This window comes from Neovison vison, chromosome 5 (genome assembly GCF_020171115.1).
Source record: "Neovison vison isolate M4711 chromosome 5, ASM_NN_V1, whole genome shotgun sequence".
In the NCBI taxonomy this organism is placed as follows: Eukaryota; Metazoa; Chordata; class Mammalia; order Carnivora; family Mustelidae; genus Neogale; species Neogale vison.
Genome location: NC_058095.1, coordinates 110,090,887 through 110,115,452, shown reverse-complemented (window position 1 = coordinate 110,115,452; position 24,566 = coordinate 110,090,887). Strand labels below are relative to the sequence as shown.

The window sequence follows — 24,566 nt, the reverse complement described above, 5'->3', positions numbered from 1 at the left end:
TTGCTTTAATTTTCATGTCAACTGGTCTCATCTTCTCAATGCAATCATTCTCTCAAATTGTACTAAAATTATGAATTTATTATTTAAATTTGTTTTTGTGTTCTCCAACACTGTTCAGTCTGGTGCTGAGTTTTGAAGCAGCCCTCATATATCTGGTAAGTTTTCACCAGCTACTCATTTCACTATTAGTCTTTATAAATGATGACCTAAGTCTGTATCCTAGAACTTACTTCCTGTAACCTTGAGGTCTCTAATCTGATTCCTTAGCTATAAAAAGGTAATAGAGATCTTCTTCAAAACTGCTGGTAAAATTTTAAAAAGATAAAAGTATAAAATCAATGGACTCTGTGGGCATTCAGAAAATTTAGCTCTTAATCCTTATTCCTATTTCTTATTATCATAGATAAGGTTAGCTACATAGCAAGTTAGAAATTACTAAAGTATGATCAAATCTTTTTTCACCTTTGTCTCCTGCTATGAAACATAGCCACATATCTCTTTACATATTTATGAGATAACTCAAATTTTTAATGTATCTAACAGTAAGTGATAAATGCCTGAATTTCTAAATATTTTTCCACTTAAAAGACAAAAACAGTAGTCACTATCAAAAAATTATTTTAAAGATAAAATAATAGAGGAATTCTTGATACAAACTATTTTCATGTTACTTCCTGTGATAGAGACTAACTAGCTGTTTACTAAATTTTGTCCCTGGCACACTGTTGAACCATACTGTCTAGACTTTTTTGAAATTGGGTATGGCCAAGTGACCAAGTTCTGGCCAAAAAATGTGAGTAGAAGTGATATATACCACTTCCAGCCCTAACTATTAAAAGACTCTCATACTCCAGGCAACTAATTATAAACTGTTCAGCCAAGTAAGAGCAATACTCTAATTAATTTTTTTCTTTGTATGTTCCATTTTTTTGGTGTCCACAAAACCCCAAGTGAAGCCATGTCATAAGGAGACTAGGTTACTGAATCTCTATGTATAGGAGAGCAACATATTAATCTGAAACACCCCTATTAAAACAACTAGGATTACACAAACATATTCACTGAAATACAGAATTTCTTCACATTATCTTCAAAAATATATGTAGTTGGAAATCACATTATGTTACAATATCGGGTTTAAGTGCCTTCCAACCACAGAGATCCAAACTGGTTTTGGACATTCGGAAGTCAACAAGATCTTTCAACATTTTTTTAAGTCAACTGATTATTCTTTAATGACGCAGAGCCTACTTCCCATTTGTGACATAGAGCTCAATTAGCTACTTTGACCATTTTTAGATCCTTTCTTTCTCTCTCCTCAAAACTACTTCTTTTGAACAGCTTTTAACCTACTTTGTACATCTTCGTACAAAGAGTTATAAAGAAAAATTTACTTAATAAAAACTGCGAAACAGTATAGATGGACAGAACACATAATACATTTGCTGATTCTAAGCCACACTGCATCTCACATAATAGCCTAAAGCTTGCTATCAGGACACATCTCACAATAAATATCATATAAAACTGCCAGCTTTCAGGAAGAAGTATGAATTTCAATTTGTCTGTAATTACAGTGCCTACTCAATATGATAACAATGTAAGACCAAGGAGTCTATTTACCTGATTGTCACCTCAGCTGACTTACTGGCATTGCTCCAACAACCTACTGAGTTTTAGCTGAAATTCCAATCCTTACTTTTTGCTTAATATGCCTTCATACAGCTTACAGTATGATTCAACAAATGAAACCAGAAGCTGATGATCTGACACACTCCACACAACATAAACTGCTTGGCTAAGAAAATGCTATACTCAATTCAGTGTTTTCCTTGTGCCTCTACCGTACTGTTTTCCAAGCCCTTCTACTTCAATTACTAAATTAATGGTGCATGTTAAAGTCAACAACATCTTAGACTACAAGAAATACAGTAGTTAAGAGAGAAATAAAAGGTATCCAAATTGGTAATGAAGAAGTCAAACCCTCTCTCTTCGCAGATGACATGATTCTTTATATGGAAAACCCAAAAGACTCCACCCCCAAACTACTAGAACTCATACAGCAATTCAGCAGCGTGGCAGGATACAAAGTCAATGTGCAGAAATCAGTGGCTTTCTTATACACTAACAATGAAAATACAGAAAGGGAAATTAGAGAATCGATTCCATTTACTATAGCACCAAGAACCATAAGATACCTGGGAATAAACCTAACTAAAGAGGTAAAGGATCCGTACTTGAGGAACTACAGAACACTCATGAAAGAAATTGAAGAAGACACAAATAGATGGAAGACCATTCCATGCTCTTGGATCGGAAGAATAAACATTGTTAAAATGTCTATACTGCCTAGAGCAATCTATACTTTTAATGCCATTCCGATCAAAATTCCACCGGCATTCTTCAAAGAGCTGGAGCAAATAATCCTAAAATTTGTATGGAATCAGAAGAGACCCCGAATCACTAAGGAAATGTTGAAAAACAAAAATAAAGCTGGCGACATCACCTTTCCTGATTTCAAGCTTTATTACAAAGCTGTGATCACCAAGACAGCATGGTACTGGCATAAAAACAGACACATAGACCAGTGGAACAGAGTAGAGAGCCCAGATATGGACCCTCAACTCTATGGTCAATTAATCTTCGACAAAACAGGAAAAAATATACAGTGGAAAAAAGACAGTCTCTTCAATAAATGGTGCTGGGAAAACTGGACAGCTATATGTAGAAGAATGAAACTCGACCATTCTCTTACACCATACACAAAGATCAACTCAAAATGGATAAAAGACCTCAACGTGAGACAGGAATCCATCAGAATCTTAGAGGAGAACATAGGCAGTAATCTCTTCGATATCAGCCACAGCAACTTCTTTCAAGATACGTCTCCAAAGGCAAAGGAAACAAAAGCGAAAATAAACTTCTGGGACTTCATCAAAATCAAAAGCTTCTGCACAGCAAAGGAAACAGTCAAAAAAACAAAGAGGCAACCCACGGAATGGGAGAAGATATTTGCAAATGACAGTACAGACAAAAGGTTGATATCCAGGATCTATAATGAACTCCTCAAACTCAACCCACACGAAACAGACAAACACATCAAAAAATGGGCAGAAGATATGAACAGACACTTCTCCAATCAAGACATACAAATGGCTATCAGACACATGAAAAAATGCTCATCAGGGAGATTCAAATTAAAACCACATTGGGCGCCTGGGTGGCTCAGTGGGTTAAAGCCTCTGCCTTTGGCTCAGGTCATGATCTCAGGGTCCTGGGATTGAGTCCCGCATCGGGCTCTCTGCTCAGCAGGGAGGCTGCTTCCTCCTCTCTCTCTCTGCCTGCCTCTCTGCCTGCTTGTGATCCCTCTCTCTGTCAAATAAATAAATAAAATCTTTAAAAAAAAAAAATTAAAACCACATTGAGATATCACCTTACACCAGTTAGAATGGCCAAAATTAACAAAACAGGAAACAACATGTGTTGGAGAGGATGGGGAGAAAGAGGAACCCTCTTACACTGTTGGTGGGAATGCAAGTTGGTGCAGCCTCTTTGGAGAACAGTGTGGAGATTCCTCAAGAAATTAAAAATAGAGCTTCCCTATGACCCTGCAATTGCACTCCTGGGTATTTACCCCAAAGACACAGATGTCGTGAAAAGAAGGGCCATCTGTAGCCCAATGTTTATAGCAGCAATGGCCACAGTAGCCAAACTATGGAAAGAACCAAGATGCCCTTCAACGGATGAATGGATAAGGAAGATGTGGTCCATATACACTATGGAGTATTATGCCTCCATGAGAAAGGATGAATACCCAACTTTTGTAGCAACATGGACGGGACTGGAAGAGATTATGCTGAGTGAAATAAGTCAAGCAGAGAGAGTCAATTATCATATGGTTTCACTTATTTGTGGAGCATAACAAATAGCATGGAGGACAAGAGGCATTAGAGAGGAGTAGGGAATTTGGGTAAATTGGAAGGGGAGGTGAACCATGAGAGACTATGGACTCTGAAAAACAGTCTGAGGGGTTTGAAGTGGCGGGGGGGTGGGAGGTAGGGGTACCAGGTGGTGGGTATTAAAGAGGGCACAGCTTGCATGGAGCACTGGGTGTGGTGAAAAAATAATGAACAATGTTTTTCTGAAAATAAATAAATTGGGAAAAAAAAAAAGAAATACAGTAGTTAAATCAAGGTGAGTAATTATTCCTGCTAAATACTAAGAGGATAAATGAATTACTAATAAAGAACACTATATGAAAAATAACAAGATGAAACTAACCCTTCGTCTAAACAGTTAACAAAACTTTCTAGAGATTAAATTTCAATGCTTTTACGAATAGAAAGGACAAGAAAACAAAAAAAGGGTAATTCTGATATGCTGGTTTTTTGTTATTTTTATTTATTTTTTTTTCCAGAAATGGATGGAACTGAGGGATAGTTATTTAACAACAAACGGAGTGGATCACACCACTCTATAGTTCACTCCTTCCTATTTCTTTGCCACATTTACTCAATCCCAGAAGCAAAGGAGAGGATCAAGTCAACTTTACAGAGTGCCTTTTTATAATGCAAAGCTCAGAAAAAACAATGAACCATCAAGATCCCAATCTTCAAGGAGATTAAATTTAACAGAGGTTCTAAAATATGTATGCCACAGATAAAATACGATACAAACAGTAATATTAGGAGAGGTATAAATAAAATCTGATATGCAAAGGAACAGAAGTTATGTTCAATAAAAAGAAATGGAAAACTTAATGGAAAGACAGAATTTGAGCTAGACATTGAAGAACTGAAGATGGAAGAGAGGAGAAAGAAAACTAGACAAAAATATTCACAAGACTGAAAAGATCAAAGTATAAATGTCATTTTAAAGAATCTAAATTTTAGGGCACCCAGGTGGCTCTGTCAGTTAAGCCTCTGACTTTAGCTCCGGTCATGATTTCAGGGTCCTGGGACATTGCCGTTCATTGGGCTCCCTGCTCAGCAGGGAGTCTGCTTTCCTTCTGATGTTCCCCCTACCCCCAGATCACGCATGCACATGCACAGGCTCTCTCATAAATAAATAAAATGTTTAAAAAATAGAATCTGAATTTTATTCAACAGAATGGAAATTCAGAGTTTTTCAATGGCATAGTATATTAATCAGAATTGCTCTTTCAGGATTTCTCTCACAAGATTTCTCTGTAAAATGAATCAGCTGGGGTTGAAAATAAAATGTTTATGAGAGTAAGGGAGTGGACATTGGATAAAATAAATACAGTTAGTAGGATATAATAATCTAGGCAGAAAGTACCTGGAGTCTTTGAAAGAGGGTTAAAACTTCTAGAAACTAAAAGGAAGAAGACAGAAATTTCCTTGTGGGTTCAGATAGACAGTTTGCCAACTGGTCATATGTTGGGAAGAGGTTTGGGTTTTTCTCTTGAAGAAATTTAGTATATGCGCTTTAATTACAACAATATTTAAATAGTACAGATCGACATTAAGTGGAAAATTGTCTTCTGTCTTATTCTTAGTGCCTCAATGTAATCATATTTTCCCATTTCTATTTTTATTTCCTCAACTGGCTACTGGAATAACTCTAATATCTTCATACTGCTATGTACAGGCTATAAGGAACCTAATCTCATAACCACATGCACAAGGACAAGAAGAATGTTCACTGTGTATAACTTGTTAACAGTGAAAACCCGAAAACAACCTAAATGTTCAATAACAGAAAAATATAGAATGTAAGTACTCAAATGAAAAAAGGCTACACATATGAATAAAATATAAAAAATGTTAACTGAAAAAGCAAGTTGCAGAAGCAAAGCTTTAATATGTAAGTAGTAAGATTAATAGATAAAAATAATATATATGAAAGTATAAACATACATGCACCAGTATCAAAACAAATTCAAGAGGGGAGGAGAGAATATCTATGTATTGTGCTTTAATCTTAAAAAATAAAAAGCTCTGAAGCATATGTAGGTGGGACACAGACATCTGTTTTATTGTTCTGTATAATCTTCTTTTAAATTGAAACCCTTTTGACCTTTTTCTTAGAAGAAAAAAATCTACATTAAATATTTAACATATTTTAAGTACCCTTCTGTAACCCACTAATTCTTTTGAGTATCATTTCAAAAAAAGCTACTTCATTTTGGCATTATTTACCACCCTACTGACCTCTGCTGGTCCAACAAGGGTGAGGATACTGCAGCTGTCTTCCTGTCTTTCTTGCTTGCTGAAGATGATGACTTAGGGCTTGATTTTCGCTTTGGAGATTTGCTTGATTTTCTTAGAGAAGGTGATGGAGATAATTTTGATCTAATTACTTCTGGTGAAACCTTTTAAAAGAATTCAGTAAGTCAATTCAGAAACTCCTTCAATCATGGCTGGTATAATCAGGTAACAAAGTGGGTGCTTTTAAAGCATACCAAACGTTAGAAGAAATATTAAGTGCTACTAGAGATACCATGTATTAATCTGGCTCCTAAACACATGCTTTTAACCAGTATGATAATTAACTGCCCTAACATAATACTAATATCAATAAAGCCACCTAAAATGATAAAACTTCAAAATCGCCTTAGAAAAATCAAAATTATATTCCAATGAGTTGTATCTCTACTCTTTAGAAAATAAACAAGTGTTCTAGAAATAGCTTAGGCCTAAAAAACAGACATACATAGATTTAAATCCTATTTAACATTAGCTGGTGACTCTAGGCAACAAAATCTCAGTTTTTCACCTGTTCGAACGCAAAAATATTTCATCTAACAGAGTAATGAGAAGATTAAATGATTGACATATGTAGTTGATATATAATTTAATCAGTGTATCAATATCCTAGTGCAATTTAAGACAGCTAATGAGTTCTCTGATCAATAGCCATGTTGATGCTAATTACAAACATTTATTTCAATAATAGCATACCTCTTTTTTAATAATAATTTCTTCTCTCTTGTCCATGTTTTCTTGTTCCAGCTTCATTAATTCCCTCTGTATCTTCTGACGCTTCATTTCCAATGACAACTCATGAACATAATCATAATTAATATCTCCATTGTCAGAATCTTTAAAAAAAAATTCCATTACTTGTCAAAAACTACGAATGATCTATACCAAAAATTAGAGCACTTTTTCTGCTAATTTTTTATACAAATTAAAATGGTAGATTCATTCATTAGAATAACAAATTTCTCAAAGATAAAAGAAATATATATTGTTTCTATAAAGGATTAAAATCAATATGGTTGATTTCTTTTGATTTCTTTATGAAAAGCCAAACATTTTTAAGATTCTTGGGTTTTCTGAAAGTGGTTTTAGGTTGCCTGGGGGTTGGGATTTTGGTTAGGAGACAGGATTTTTAAAAGATACAATTAAAAACACACATGTAAATTTTAACTATTAGAGATACCAAAGCCTTCAATATTTCATCCTGAATATGATGTGATTTCATTATCTCCTTGACTTTCTTAAGGATTCATTAGTATTAAATGAAGGTTACATTAGGTGTCCTACATTGCTTCCGCATTGCTTTTTTATTAGTAACACAACAGATTTGTATCTAAAACTAAAGTCTGGTAATTTCAATACTAATGTGTACATGAGTTCATGTCCGAAGGATCTGTACCATTTCCATTACAGGTGATTTGTACTAGGTTCCTTAGATTAGAACTGCCCATCAGCAGATCTGATACCATTTCCTTATTTCCATTCACCTTTTTCATAAAAAAATATGATGACTGGTTAAAGGGGGAAAAAAGAGAGTGGTACACAGAGCTATTTCATCACAATACCCAGAAGCTTTCAGTGGCTACTGGCACTGCCACCCAACCTCTCGTCCTCACTTGCTATATCACTTGCTATAATGCAAGATGTCTAGAGGAAGGAATTTCAGTGACTCGTATCCTAACACATGACAGTGCTGGGCTTCACTGCTTCCGAACTGAAGTGCCTTCTATCAAACTATACTTTCGGCACTAAAGGTCACCATTCCTTAACCTGGGGCAAAAAAAAAGAACTAAAAAACAACAAAGATAGGTAGTTCTACTTGACTGCTTAAAAGCACAAGAAAATGAATATTCCTGTCAGGCACAGACCAAATACATTATAATGCCAACCATCCATTTATATACTTGGGAACTAAGAGGGTAGCTATATAGCCTTTAACTGTGTAACTAAATTGATTACTCAGCTAATATCAGAAGATGAGGACAATTTTTCAGTAAATATATAAAACAGACTAAATCACGTTTTTCAGTCAGAAAGCAATCACTAAATATTTAAGGATATAAAACTTTTACTTGATAAAGTGATTAGAGATACTGAATTTTTTTTTTAAAGATTTTATTTATTTGAGAGAGCACACAAGCAGGAGGGAGGGGCAGAAGGAGCTGGAGAAGACGACTCCCTGCTGGGCTCTATCCCAGGACCCAAGATCATGACCTGAGCAGAAGGTAGACACTGAACTGACTGAGCTACCAGGTACCCCAAGGGATGCTAAATTTAATTAAATAAATAATGGCTATATTCAGTATTATTGTGCATTCTGATACTTTGTACCAGAGACAGTGTCAAAGATTCCATTTGATGGTATTCTCAAATTATTAACAGATAAAAATTTCATAACTAAATACTAAGTATGTATAAAACAAAGGGGAGATTATGGACTTTGGGGAGGGTATGTGCTAGGTGAGTGCCATGAAGTGTGTAAACCTGGCGATTCACAGACCTGTACCCCTGGGGCTAATAATACATCATATGTTTATTAAAAAAAATAATAAAAATTATTTTTAAAAAAACAAAAAATGAAAAAAAAGGGAAGAATAATTAATTGCAAAGAATGATTTATAGCATTTTTAAAGGCATTATCAATAATGTCCTGTGCCCCTCTAAAAACTGCTATCTGGAAATACCAATATAGAACACATGTAAAAAAATGAGAAGCTGACTGTCAGTCTTCACTTCCCAACTACCCTAATAAGGGCGTTAAGTCTGAACAGTTAAAATCAATGTACTATAACTAATATATTTTGTTTAGAGGGAAAGCTCTCAAGTCTTCACTGATAAGCCACTTATTCTTATTTTATGGCTATCTATTATAAACAAAAGGAAGATGTTTTCCTAGCCTTTAAGAGTTGAACTACAAAATAGGCATGATGCAACTGATAGTCTCCTGACAAAAAAAGAAAAATGAGAAGGCACAAAACATAAAATGGAACCCAAAACAAAAATGAGTCTGAAACCATTTAAGAAATTTAGAAAATGTCTCTCATACCTTATAGCTTGAGGTTATCATTATAATTGCCTAATAAAAACTGATTCATGTAGGTGATTAGTATAAGTCATTAGAAAAATATTAAATGTAACTAGAATGGCAGATTTTATAAGGCAGAGATTTTTAAGAATGTATATAATAGAAAAATATATACAATACATAAGGTTGACATCACTTTTTTTTTTTTTTAAAGATTTCATTTATTTATTTGACAAAGAGAGAGAGCATAAGCAGACGGAACAGCAGGCAGAGGGAGAGGGAGCAGCAGACACCCCACAGGGCAGGGATCATGCCTTAGCTGAAGACAGATGCTTAACAAACTAAGCCACCCAGGTGCCCCAACATTATTTATAAATAGAGTTCATATTGATTCAAAGGAGAATGAGCAAGAAAGGATACAAACAGGTAATTCACAAAAAGAAGAAAATGCAAACGATAGATAAATATGGCTTTTTCACGTGTTAAAGAGTCATTTTTTTCTAATTATAATATTAGGTATCAGCAAAGGTACAGATAAAAGGTATGCTCATTCTCTGAAGGTAACAATGTAAACTAGTACATCTATCTTGGAAAGTAATTTAGTAAAGCCTTAAGAATATTCATTCCTTTTAATATAACAATTTTATTTCCAGTAATCCATTTTATGCAAATAATCATAGATATATAAAGAGTATATGTATATGAATTAAAGGCTATATATATTTAAGTATTTCCTTTTGTCTTTAACATATATATTCTCACTATTAAAAGTCGTAATTCTTAGGGCTCCTGGGTGGCTCAGATGGTTAAGTGTCTGCCTTCAGCTCAGGCCATGATCTCAGGTCCTCAGAGAGAGTCCTTGCCGGGTGCCCAGGTCAGCAGGGAACCTTCTTCTCCCTCTCCCTCTGCTGCACCCCCCTGCTTGTGCTTTGTCTCTCTCTCTCTCTCTCTCTCTGATAAATAAAATCTCTATAAATAAATAAATGTGTGTATGTACGTTATGTCTTAATTCTTAAGTATCAGGATAAAATATGAAATACCCTTATACTCCTCCCACTGTCAGCCTTACTCCAGTGGTTAACACTGTTACTAGTTTGGTGCTATATGCATAAAAATAAACCTTTTTATATTTAATGCCCTTTAAAATAATGGTACTAAAACTACACACACTGCCCTATAGAAATATCTTTCCAGGAGTGCCTGGGTGGCTCAGCTGGTTAAGCAGCCAACTCTTGATTTCAGCTCGGGTCACGATCTCAGGGTCCAGGGATGGAGCCCTTGATGGGCCCCACAATCAGTGCAGAGTTGCTTGAGATCCTCTTTCCCTCTGCCCCTTCCACCATTTGCACTCATTCTCTCTCTAAAACAAATACAATCTTAAAAAAAAAAAATCTATGTCATGCACAGAGATCAACCATTTGCATTTAATAAAATTTTCATTTCATATAAGTTATTTAATCAGTTCCCTCTTGACACACATTCAGTTTGTTTTCAATATTTTGCTCTATAAATAAGACTTCTATGAACATTCTGACAGCCTCCCTGATTCACAAGTGTAGCTTATTTTTTTAGGACAGATTTCTTAAACTAGATTTGTTGGATCAAGATGAGCATAATTTTATTTTAATATTGCCAAAGTGCATTCAAAAGTAATTTTACCAATGGAAACTCCCACTTCATAATATTAGTACTTTTCATTTTTATCAGTCTGATGAGTGAAAAAGGCTACCTTTTTATTTTCATTGGCTTTCTTCTGTAGTGAACCTGAGCATTTACTGACCACTTCTATTTCCTCTATGAATTATCTAATGTTTGGTTTTTGCCCATTTTTTAAACTGGACTATCTTTTTCTTGTATTTGTGGAAGTTCCTTTTATGTTTATGTAGGGTTTTTTTGCCATATTCTTACATGTTACACATGTCAAATATTTTCTTATGGTGATACTTTTAATTACTAAATTACAGTTTGGTTATATAGAAAATTTAAATCTTTATGTACCCAAATAAGGCTTCTGGGTTTTATGCCTTAACTTCAGAAGAATGTATCCATCTCTAAGATTACCAAAACATGTTCTCCTCCTGTAGTGATACTTTTGCTTTTTATGTAACTGCACTAGTCCCTATGATAAATAAATAAGAGGAAGTTTAAGTAACCAAATAAAAAACACAGACTTGGGGGTCTGGTGTTGGAAATATAGGAAGCAACCAGATAATGAAAAGTTCCGTAAGATAAGAATTTGTACTTGATCCTGAAGGAAATGGGAAATCCGAATTTTTTAAAAAGATTTTATTTATTTATTTGAGAGACAGAGAGAATATGCAGGCACATGCCCAGCAAGTAGAGGGATAGAGGAGGAGCGAGAGGGAGAGAGAATCTCAAGCAGACTCCCACCAAGTGCAGAGCCTAAGGTGGGGTTCCATCCCATGACCCGAGATCACAACCTGTGCCAAAACCAACAGTCAGACACTCAACCAACTGAACCACCAAGGTGCCCCAGGTAATCCAGATTTTAAAGAGAGGAATGAAGTGAAGCAATTTATTCTTTCATAAGAGCATTCTTCAACTCACAGAGTAGAAGAAATCTGGAATACATATAACTAATAAAGATCTTATATCCAAAATATAAAAGGAATTCTCAACAATTAAAAACATGTAATACAACAGAACAGGCAAGCCTGGAACACAGAGTTTATAAAACAAATTATACATTCATTAGTAAATACGAAAAAGTTCGAAACTTTATTAGTCATTAGGGAAATGCACACTGAAACCACAATAAGATACCAGCACACACCTCCAGAATGGCTAAGATAAAAAAAAAACAAAAACAAACCCATATAATAAACAACAACCATTTAAAAATTATCTACTAAAGAAGAACATAGGCAAATTCTGTGGCCCAGCAACTCCCAGGCATAAACTGAAGAGAAATGGGTAGGTACATGCTTAGCAAAAGGTATGATTAAGAATAGTAATAGCACTTAAGCCATAATAGCTCAAAACTGGAAATTACTCAAATGTTTATCAACAGTAGAATGGATAAATTATGGTATATTCATAAATGAAATACTATATAGCAATAACAATGAACTATATGTGCAGTAAAAAATACGGTTTAATCTCAAAAATATACTGTAAGTAAAAGAAGCTAAACATAAAAAGAGTACTGCTACAGATTCCATTTATACATAGCTCAAAAACAGACAATAACTAACCGATGGTGGTAGAAATCAGGGCAGGATTACCTTTGAGAGGTGGGGGTTGGGAGGTAGTGAGTGGAAAGGGAGCAAAGGAGGCTGACGGGATACTATCAATTTTCTATTTATTGATTTGGGTGCTGATTATACAAGTTCATGAACATTGAATCATATGCTCTTCTGAATGTATACTACATTTTAGTAAAAAAATTTTTTTAAAGATTATTCTGACTTTCAAGTGGAGAATGAATTAGGAGATAAGATTAACCTCAAGGCATGAGGTCAGGTTATTTTGGTAAAATATATTTGAAGGCAATAAACAAATATCTTAGTAACCAAAATATTAGTAGTCATGTAGAAAAATAGATGGTTCTGAAAGCTGTTCAGCAGGCAGAAATGTAAGAACTCTATAAATGTCTAGGTTGAGGGGATGGAGTATCAAATAATGATTCCCAGGCTTTGGGGAACCTAGTAGGAAAGTGGTACTATTAAGATAAGGAACTCAGATGGAGATATCCAACTGACAGATCCTTAACTGAGAGCTCTAGATATTAGAGTCATTAATACATAGATGCTAATAATGCCCTAAAAGCATGGTTTCATCTGGAGGGAAAAATTAAAATTGAGAAAAGGTGGCTGGGCAAAGGGAAAACAACTGACAGCAGAAGCTGCTTCTAGAAACAAGTGGTTCTCAAAGAGTAGTCTGAGAACTTTTGGGAACCCCAAGATAATTCTGGGAGTTTCAGAAGATAAAAAATATTTCTATAGCATTATATTATTTGACTGTTTTTTTTTCCTTTCCTGAGTATACAGTGGAGTTTCCCAAAAGTCACATAATATGTAATATCCTTAACAGACTGAATGCAGAAGCAGATAGGAAAATCCATGTCTTCTATTAAGCCAGATATTAAAAAGACTTACAAAAACATGTAAAACATTGCTCCTCCATGTAACTTTTATTTTTAATTTGCAAAACATATCTATTTTTTGTAAAGGTATATTCTAGGTTTATTACTGTCATTGTTAGCCAAGTTCATTAAATAAATATTTTTAAAATTTCTCAAAAAAAAAAACCTCTCAGATTCAATTTCTAATATGTTAAGAATTGAAACAGATAATCCACCAGGTCAAAAGTTGTTTGTGGGGGGCAGTTGGTTACACATCCAACTCTTGGTTTTGGCTCAGGTCCTGACCTCAGGGTGGCTGAGTCCTCCATTGGGTTCCACACTCAGCAAAGAATGTGCTTAAGACTTCCTCCTCCTCTCCCCCTGCCCTCTATTTGTGCCCGCTTTCTCTTTCCCCTTTCTCAAATAAATAAATCTGAAAGAAAGAAAGAAAGGAAGGAAGGAAGGAAGAAAAGCTGTCTGGATCCTTTAAAAAACTAAAAAGTGTCCTAAGACCAGAAAGTTTGAGAAATATTGGTATAGAGCAATATCTTCTGAGTCTAGCTAAAATTGATATTCACTTTAGACTGAAAATGTAGAAGGAAAGCCTGTTAAACTAGTTCACAGTCTCATTATCTGGGGACTGAGATGGCTAAATCCATTCATCAATATTCCTTCAAGCCTATTTTTAATATAGAGAGATAAATATCTAAAACCTTTAGTTCTAATCAAGACAAACGATAATAAATAGCCATGTGTATATTTTACATGTAAAACTATATAAAAGGCATCTACTCACCTTTTAAAGGAATTTTGTATATAAAAGCCTCTTGTAGTAAAATCATTTTGGTTTTCTTTTTTAAAGATAACAGTCTAGAGCAAAGCCTTGGGAAACATTTAAAAGATAGTTAAAATATAAGGAACCTCTGTAGGAAGATTGAAGGGCTTCAAAGGAAGACAGAAAACCTGAAGAGGGATAGAGAGGTAGAAGAAATCCAAGGGGCAAGTACTTTAGGAAGACAAAGGCTCTCAAATGCTGCAGAGAGATTATAGAAGAGAAACAAGGAAGTCTTCATTTATTTAGCAAAGGGGAGGCTATTAGTAACTTTGAAGAACAGTTTTAGGGAAGACATGGGTCAGAAAACTGAGTAAATACTGAGGTGAAAAAGAAAGACAGTAAGGTACAGAACTACTCAACAATTTAGTTGTAGGGGCGCCTGGGTGGCTCAGTTGGTTAAGTGACTGCCTTTGGCTCAGGTCATGATCCCAGGATCCTAGGATTGAGCCCTGCATTGGGGTCTTTCTGCTCAGCGGGAAGCCTGCTTCTCCCTCTCTCTCTGCCCATCGCTCTGCCTACTTGTGCTCTCTCTGTCAAATGAATAAAATCTTAAAAAAAAAAAAAAAGAATTTAGTTGTAAAGTGGGGATAAGCAGGGTGATGGCTGAAAAGTCACATGAAGAGGAAAAGATATGTTAAAGATACAAAAGAGAATGTATGCTAAATGAACAAGACTGCAGAGGGAGAAGGAAATCAGATCCAGAATATAGGAAAACACAACCTTATACAGAAGGGAGGCTACTTACACAGAAACAAAGAGGAAATAGTAAAGTTCGGGGGGGTGGGTGGGAAGAAGACTAATTTGGAAGTATGGTAGCAGGAAGTTGAGGGTGTTAGTGGGTCGTGAGTTGCATCAACTCTGCGCAGTAAAGAGCAGACAGGAACTATGAGAGGGTTTGAAACAGCTATTATGAAAACGAAGAGAGAACTGTCTTGGGCTTTCCCAAATCTTTTAAACAGGAATAGAGAATTTTTTTTTTTAAGATAAGAAGTATCCAGTACATTTCAGAGTGATTTTTATCCACAAATAACTAAAATGAAAAGAATGCTCAATGTGTTGAGTTCATCGTTTCACACTTAGGAAAAGTTCACTGTCCAATCTTTAACAAAGTTTTGTAATATTTTATTTCAGTATATTAACTACTTAATTAAATATGATGGAACATTTTAGCTGCTTCTACTGCTATTTTGTAGGAGTTGTTAAATTGGCTTATGAAAGTCCAATAAACTAATCATAGGGAAGTTTCTTATCTATTTTTAGGAGTAAGTTTTAAGTAGACAATACTGTCCCAAGATGGAATGGATTTCCTTAAAAAATACTGATGTTCAAATTACTGGAGAGGCAGTTAGCACACTTTTCACATATGGGAATATAAATCCTCAGAGATTGTTCTTAAATGTAACACTAAATGTTGTAGGCTTACAGGCTCTTGGCTCTCACAGATGTCTATTCATTCACTGTAGCTGAAAAGCAGCTACAGAAAATAAGTAACCAAATGGGTATGGGTGTGTTCCAACAAAACTTTATTCGCAAAAACAGGTGGCTAGCCCACAAGCTATTCTTTTTTAACCCCTGGTCTAAGTTTTCATTTTACTGCTAAGGAAGGCACTTGAATTAGTATACCCTTTAGTTTTGTCATCTGTAAGAAAAATAACAAAGCTACTGAATTAATAATTACATAAATTATATTAAAATACCCAGAACACCCAAAGCATTCAACAAATATGAGTTCTCTTTCTCTATATTTGATAGTGTGAGGCTATAGTGCTCACCTTCAGAAGGTCACAGAAGTGAAGAAGAGGAGAGAACATTCATGGTGTGGAAAACAAATGCTAATTTGTTAAGACAATGATGCAAAGATGATTTTGCTATTTTTCATCAACAAATCCCTGGTCTCAATTATCCGAATTGGATTTCTTCTGAAAGATGAAAGTCTACAAAATTTCCTGGAAACAATTTTCCCAGATCCTTAAGATTTAAAAATTTCATTTTAATATTTTATGTGAAACAAACAAAATTTAGATTTAATTTTAACCTTGGTATTGAGGAACTAAAAAGATTTAGAAACATAATACAATTTCAAAGGACTGTGATGCTGCCCAATATAGCTCTAGGAGGAAAAAAGGATGGGGAAGTTGAAAAATGCAGTGAACAGTTTTCTCTGCCTTTGTTCCGCTACCATATGCCATTTTCTGTATTCTAACTCAGTAAGGTAGAAACAAGGCAGTAAGATGATTCTGAAACAACAAGGAGATCACAGATGAAAGGTGTTTTGAAGCCCCCCAAAATCTACAAAGTAAATAATCAATAAATTGATGATATAAACAAAGATTTTTTAAAACTCACCATCTCTGTTAGTTTCCCATTCTACATTTTCTTCTTCACTTTCTGGAGTTCTCTCCTTAGTGATTTTTATGTCTTCTTTTTCCCTATGTCTCCCTCTTGAAGATTCTTTCTAAAAATTATACACATACATACAGATTACTATATTTAAAAAAATTATGAGATAGTTACTATAATACAGACTATTTCTAGCCTCATCTTTTTTCATCTGTTTTGCAGATAATCACTCACCCACTAAGTAGAAAAACTGACAAGTTCTAGTGTAGCACCGCAATGAGCACTATTTTATTAAAGAACAGCAACGTGGTAAAAAGAAGGCATCAATCACTGAGATTTCAAGATACAATGTAAATGTCTAATAAGCGCTGGATAGTCCAAAACATACCAAGTTTGTATTTCTAAGTCTCTAGGGGAAAACTATTCAAAATGCATAAAATAAACAAAAGGATTGACTATATTAAATAAGGACTAAAAAATGGCTGCATTATTCATAGTAGACCCTCAAAAAGAATTACTGATCTAAAACTTGTCATATACTAATGTAACATCATTTCCCTATATGCCTAGATAAATCCAAACTCATTTGGTATATAAATGCTTTTTAAAAAAGATTTTTCCCTATTTTGAGAAAACCAAAATGGCAGCTAAAACGTTGGCAAATTAGTCCTTATACTGAAGCTAAATAACAGAAAACCTACATTTTATTCCAAGTTTAACAGCACCCTATGGACAAAACAGGACAGTAGTAATTCAGCTGATAACATTTAACGAAATATCCTATTACACAAAACCTCCGAACATTTTAAGTGGCAAGAAAATAAAGTAACCATTGTTATGGAATTGTTACCTTCCTACCACAGTGTCTCACTTTTATTAACACCTTAAATCCTGCCTATAAAACAAACTAACACAAAAAGGTTAATTGTTAAAAGTTCTTTCTGGGCATTATAAAAAACAAAAGGGGGCTGCTTAAAACACAAATTAATTTCTCTGTGAAGTCTTCTTTTTAAAGAACTCTAGTATAAATTATAATTGCCCCTAATTTTACATATTTAAGTATAAAGTCATGCTGTTATCACTTGCTTAATGACATACATGGCTGCCGTAAAACAATAAAGGTGGACAAAAGTCATTATAAAAGAGTCTACAAGAGTATAACCAGCCATGGAAAAATGGTAAGAGGCAAAAAGAGAGAGAGAGAGAGAAAGAAACAGAGAAAGGGAAGGAAGGAAGGGTTAATCCTCTTTATACATAAATCAAAAGGAAAAAAGGAACATGATCTATTTTTATTCTTTAGTTCTATTCTAAAGACTATCAGTGATGAACTATTCTATATCCCATGCAACTTTTTTTTTTTTTTGGCTCCACATCCAGTGTGGAGCCCAATGTGGGGCTTGAACTCAGGACCCTGAGATCAAGACCAGAGCTGAAATCAAGTGTTGGACACTTAACTGACTACACCACCAAGATGCTCCCCCCCACGATGCAACTTTTGAACATTCTGGGGATTAAACTCACTATAAATATAAATTAGTACAAGTTATATCAAAAATTTATAGAAAGTTATCTCCAAATTACTGAAAAATATATTGTTTCCCAAAGTATCACATAATATCTGAATACTAATTTAGCTGAAAAAAAAAGGGTTTCAGAGCCATAGTGCTGATACTGCAAAATAACCTGCAAGTGTGTAAGAGAATATTTTAAAGATTTAGAACAAAAAATGTAATCATCTTAATAAGTTTCATTAATAACTTACATAAATATTTCAAAATAGTCACCCTATATAATAAAATTATGTAATTTTAAGCTGCCCCCCCTTTTTTATTTAAGATTTTATTTGTCAGAGAAAGGAGAGAGCACACAAGCAGGGGGAGCTGCAGGCAGATGGAGAAGCAGGCTCCCTACTGAGCAAGAAGCCCATGCAAGACTCCATTCCAGGACCCTTGGGATCATGACCTGAGCTGAAGGCAGACACTTAACTGAGAGCCACCGAGGTGTCCTTTTTTTTTTTTTTTTTTAAGGCTCTTGTCTTTTAATATGACTTTAATACTGTCCTCAGAAATCATATATGACTCCTGTTATTAAGTACTAGACACTGAATATAGGCTTTCATAAAAATGGAATCTCATTCAAGTTAGAAGATACATTTTTTTCTAATATTTTGTCACAATCAAAATACAGGAATTATTTTGGTAACAATTACTAAGGCAGCTCAGATCATTTTTTAAAATGTCACATTTCCCCATTTTTTCCAATTCAACAATGTTTAGGCATAATTTGGTTAGGCATGTTATTCCTTTGTCAGTTATTTCTCATTTATCATATTCAAATAAACAGGGTCCGGTATTCCCTGTTCCATGTAGCACAGCATGGCCTGCTCTCTCACCTCTTGAAGAGGACAGCTTGTCATCTTATTTCTTTTAAATGCAAACATATTAATTAGGCTGTTTGATTACTTTATTATGCATTCTAAATTAGCCATCCCAGAAGATGTACATGTTGAAATATCTGTTAAAGAACTAAAATATTTCAGCCAGTACTGCTGGGAATGAGATATTTTAAGAATTCTGAACTTTTTTGGACTTCAAAGTATATTAAGTAACACCACCAGCAGGGTCTGGATAAACCACCTGTGATCAAACACACGAATATTTTTGCAGCACAACATGAATTTGCCAATTGGATAAAGACTATAATTAGCCTCGTGTCAATTAAAATCAGGTTACGCTATCAAATAAATCTATGCCTAACTTAGGAAACATTTTTGGCTTTAAAAATTTCTTAGATTTCAGAAATGTAATAAATGACTGTGGACTTTAACTTTATTTTCACTTTATATTACATTCACATTTATTCCTTAAACATTTTATGTATGGACAGATAATATTCATTATGAATTTTGTTTTTAGATAGTAAACAGGCATTACCAAAAAGAAGCACTTTAAAAAATAAGTACTGAGGTTAAGTTTTGAAAACCAGTATTGTAACAACTGGATTAGCAACCAGAATAATTAAATGCTAGGGGTCTTTGTAAATAATGTAATTCAACCTCCTCTTGCCCTATGTAGAAAAATTTTTAATACTATATAGTTATGAAAGTCTTATTAGAAGAATTTCAGGAAAAAAATTCACTCTCTACATCTCTGCTGACAGCTCTTCACTGCTGCATCCTTTGTCTCCATTTTCAGACAGCTCTGAGTATTAAAACATTCTTTCTTATACTGATCGCAACTCTTACACCTTTCCAGAATTCTTCCTGATTAGAATCAGTTCTGACATCTAGATCATGTAAAAATAAATCTAATACTTCTTTCACACGACAGTCCTTTAAATATGTGAACACCAGCATTAATAAATTTCTTCAGCATCTTCTCATACCAGGCCAAAGAAAGCTACAGTTCACATCAATCATATCTTAACATTTCAGGATTTTCAGGTTCTTCCTCACTCTGTCATCTTCCCTGGACATACTAACTTACCAATGTACTTCAAAAAAATGTGGTAACTAAAATTAATCTAGTCTTGTCAGAGCAGTATACAGCATATGGCTTTTATTTCTCCTGGTGTAGAACTGAAATTATACTTGTATTAATGAAGTCTAAGTTGCTTTGCCAGGTAAGTTTCAGGTGGAGCTTAAAGAAGATGCTGTAAGCTTATAAACTGTAAATTTAAATTATAATCTCACATAAAACAGAGAAAACTTCAGGGCTTGGTGATTTAATAACACACTGAAATCATTAGAGATCAAACTTTCTAGTGTTCTTCCAATCTTACAGCTTTGCTATTCCTAATGTTGACTTCTCCTTATTTCTTTTACCATAAGAAGAAGCCATCTAGGTTCTCCCAAAGTGCCTCTCCCTCAGTCACGAAATAAGAATTCTTTCCTTCAGTCTGATTAGGCCAACTTCAGCCATATGACCAACCAAGGTAATGGTCACAGGAGAAATGATTTAGGCCTGGTTCCTGAATCAACTGAATTACCAAGGAGAATGGGATTACTTTGACTGAATCAAACTAACCAGGCCCCAGCAGTGAACCAGGGTCAATTCCCCCAAAACACAGTGCAGATACAAAAGGAAAAAGTGATGGAATGGATTATAGGGAGTTAAAGCAATTTACACTACACTTTTGGTAGTATACCTTACCTCTTCAAAGTGTAAGGCCACACTCTGCACAACTTCAAAGGCCATACAAAACAGACTGTCCAACCCAGTAAACATTTTCTCTGTTCACCTCTATTATTCACATTTCAGACGCTCCTTCTAAGGTCATTTGCTATCTTCCTGATACGTATCTTTTTAGATATTCTCTACTTAATGAAGGTCTCCTAGTACTCAACGCTCTCAATTTTATTTGAAAATATCTGTATTATATCTACATTTTTGAAAAATAATTTCACTGGGTATACAGCTATGGGTTGACAGATTTATTTTAGCACTTTGGAAATATTATCCCACTGTCTTTTGGCTTCCGTTTCTATTGATATCAATCTGTTGCTCCTTTGTAGGAGCCTTTTTTCTTGGGGTATTTCTAATATTTTCTGTAACTCTGGTATTTTGCAATTGCATAATAATATTCTATTTGATATATATTGTGATTTCTGTATCTGCTATAGTTTTGTCTCATCAATTACAGAAAATTCACAGCACCATTTCTTTCAATTTTGACTCTCCTACATTCTATATTTTCCTGGAGTTCCAACTGAGAAGTACATCAAATTTTCTAAGTATTTCCCTCACGTTTTAAAATCTCTTCAACATTTTCTATAACCCTGTCTTGATGTGTTGTATTCTGGATAAATTCTTCAACTCCATCTTTCAATTCAACAGCTCTCCCCCTACTCTCTGACCAGTTCTAATACTAATAAAAGTTTCAAGGTTACCACTAGCTTTCAAGTTTGCTACTTAATCCGTGGTTTCAATTCCCTGTTAGTGTTTCTTTGTTTTTGCTGCTATTTTGCATTTTTGAGAAAGCAGCAATGCATTTAAAATGTGTTTGTTGTCACTTACCCAGGATACTGTAGTGGGAGGGCCCTCAAAGTATATAAACCATAATAGTGCTGAAGGGGACAGTTAATACTAAAAAAAATTTTTTTTTTTTAAGATTTTATGTATTTGACAGAGAGAGAGATCACAAGTAGGCAGAGAGGCAGGTAGAGAGAGGGGAGAGCAGGCTCCCCGCCAAGCACAGAGCCCGACGCAGGGCTCAATCCCAGGACCCTGGGTCCATGACCTGAGCCGAAGGCAGAAGCTTTAACTCACTGAGCCACCTAGGCGCCCCTCTTTTTTTTTTTTTTTAAAGATTTTATTTGAGAGAGAGAGCAGGCACATGGGCACACCCAAACAAGCAGGGAATGTGGCAGAGAGAGAGGGAGAATCAGGCTCCCTGCCAAGCAGGGACCCTGAGATCATGACCTGAGTCGAAGGCAGATGCTTAACTGACACCCAGGCACCCCAAGATTAATAACAATTCTTAACAAGACTAAACAATTCTTTTAACAATGTCTGTTGTTTGAAACACAGCCAACTCTTTCTCCCTTGGATTTACCCACAACCATTGGAGAGATCAAGCTACCCTAGACCACACTAGTACAACTGACATTTTATTCCTAAAATGAAGTCTATTTATCCCTAACATAAGTTTGTTCTTTGTTAATGACAGGGAACAGTATTATTATGTATTAGATGAGATAAAGAAGATGCAAAGAGGAAAAAAAATCTACTTCAACTACCTTTTCCATTTGTCCTATATAATCTCATTACATTTCCTCACATCTTTCCAAAATTACTTGGAGAAACTTCCTTTGAGACTAATAGATAAAAATTATCACAGAACAGGGCGCCTGGGTGGCTCAGTGGGTTAAGCCGCTGCCTTCAGCTCAGGTCATGATCTCAGGGTCCTGGGATCGAGGCCCGCATCGGGCTCTCTGCTCAGCGGGGAGCCTGCTTCCTCCTCTCTCTCTGCCTGCTTGTGATCTCTGTCTGTCAAATAAATAAAATCTTTATTAAAAAAAAAATTATCACAGAACATTTACTGAGTCAAAGAATAACTCAATTATTTATAGACCATCGAAGTTCTCCCCTTGTACTAATATCCACTTTAAAACAACTATAAATTTGTCCATTACTAGCCTAAACCTCTTATCACAGTAATAATTCTGTATTAGTAATAATTAATAATTATTATATATAATACACAATTATTATAATTAGTAATAATTCTGTTATATTAAAGAATATCAAGTTTTTAAACACAAGAATTTTTCTTTTTTTTAATGTCTTTTATTTTTAAGGAATAATGATTCCAGGAGCACCTGGGTGGCTCAGTTGGTTAATCGTCCAACTTTTGATTTCCACTCAGTTCATGATCTTGGGGTCATGGCATCAAGCTGCATGTCAGGCTTTGTGCTCAAAAGTCTGCTTGTCCCTCTCCCACTGTTCCTCCCCCCTATTCCCACTCTCTTTACCTCTAGATAAATAAAATCTAAAATCTTAAAAATCTTTAAAAAATATTAAAAAAACGAGAATAATGATTCCAAACCCTATTATTCTAAAAATACACTTAGTTTCACAAAACACTAATGTCATTAGTGAATTCTTCATTTTCTGTCAGAAGCTCTACAATTAATGTTAATCCAAATTTTTCTTCTTTGTAATTTACTACCACATATCATATCAAAACTATTAACAAGGGGCACCTGGGTGTCTTAGTGGGTTAAAGCCTCTGCCTTCGGCTCAGGTCACGATCCCAGGACCCTGGGATTGCCTGCACTGGGCTCTCTGCTCAGCGGGGAGCCTGCTTCCTCCTCTCTCTGCCTGCTTCTCTGCCTACTTGTGATCTCTGTCTGTCAAGTAAGTAAATAAAATCTTAAAAAAAAAATATTAACAACTGGAAAAAACTACTATTGAGATTATGGTTCTCACCTTAATGTTTTCATTAAACTTCTCAATTGGACACTTTTGATGAAGGGTTAAAAACTTTAAAAAATGAACAATGGTTCATTGATTTTTGGCCTGAACATTAGCCCCCAAACTCAGCTCAGTCTATAGCTATTAGAATAGCTACAACTAGACATTTTAAAATTTCAAATTATTCAAAGATGTACAATTTCAGATCCTTTCACTGTTACAGAAACACAGAGAATAAAGAAATGTAGATCTATACTGGGGAAACTACACTATAATTTTTAACTACTGAAGAAGACCCCCTCTAATAGGGTTAATGGAGATTTTCTCTTATGAAATAATAACAAAAATTATATTATCTTGTTCCATTATACACAGCGCCACAAATAAGTAAGAGTGTATACTTTAAAAAACATTCAACAGATAACCAAACTCAAGTCATTTCTAAACACTGCTTTAAAAAAAAATTATAAAGAAAAGAGAACAGTTATTATCTTTGTATCTATGCACTCAATACAGCAGTGAAGTGCAGAAAGTATAAGAGATTTAGAGAAAATCAGAGGCATACCACTAAGATACTTCAACAAGGTCTTCTCAAACCAAGAGACCAAGTAGGCAAAGATATATTAAAAATACAGAAGATCAAAACAATCATGTTTTAGAGATTCTCTAGAACCTGAAAACTAAAAAAAATAGAAAATACTCCCCCTTTTCAAGCACACAGGGAAAATTCAGATAAACTGACCATATCTTAAGTCACAAAGAAAATCTCATTTAAGTTAAAAAAATAGAAATATAAAGAGTAATAACATAGTAGTTACTTTTTAAATCAAAATAACACACACTAACAAAAAGTTCTTCAATCTGAAAATGTAAAACGTGCAATTAAAAGATTATTGGATCACAGATAAAATCCAAATCTAAAGAGGAAAATTATGAAAATAATGATAATGAAAACATGACATATAAGATCCATAAATTCAGCTAAACCATTTATCAAACTTTAAAGCATTAGATACTATAAATTAGATTAGATACTAATAAATCAAGTGAAAATAAATGCTCAACCAGTTCAACAAAGAAAAGAAATACAGTAACCAAAGAAAGAATAAAAGAAAAAACAAACATATTAGAAAAAGAACTAATC

At 34.6% G+C, this 24,566-nt stretch overlaps 1 protein-coding gene across 2 annotated transcripts in view; it reads right to left on the bottom strand.

The window, feature by feature from the left end:
• Positions 1 to 24,566, bottom strand: part of ZC3H13 (zinc finger CCCH-type containing 13) — a 114,923-nt gene that overhangs the window by 64,165 nt on the left and 26,192 nt on the right. For both annotated transcript variants that reach the window (XM_044249752.1, XM_044249753.1), the window contains exons 5-7: positions 16,515 to 16,623; positions 6,924 to 7,063; positions 6,174 to 6,334 (exon numbers count right to left, since the gene is read on the bottom strand). In XM_044249752.1, coding sequence (XP_044105687.1) covers positions 6,174 to 6,334; positions 6,924 to 7,063; positions 16,515 to 16,623 — 410 coding nt within the window. The remainder of the gene's footprint in view (positions 1 to 6,173; positions 6,335 to 6,923; positions 7,064 to 16,514; positions 16,624 to 24,566) is intronic.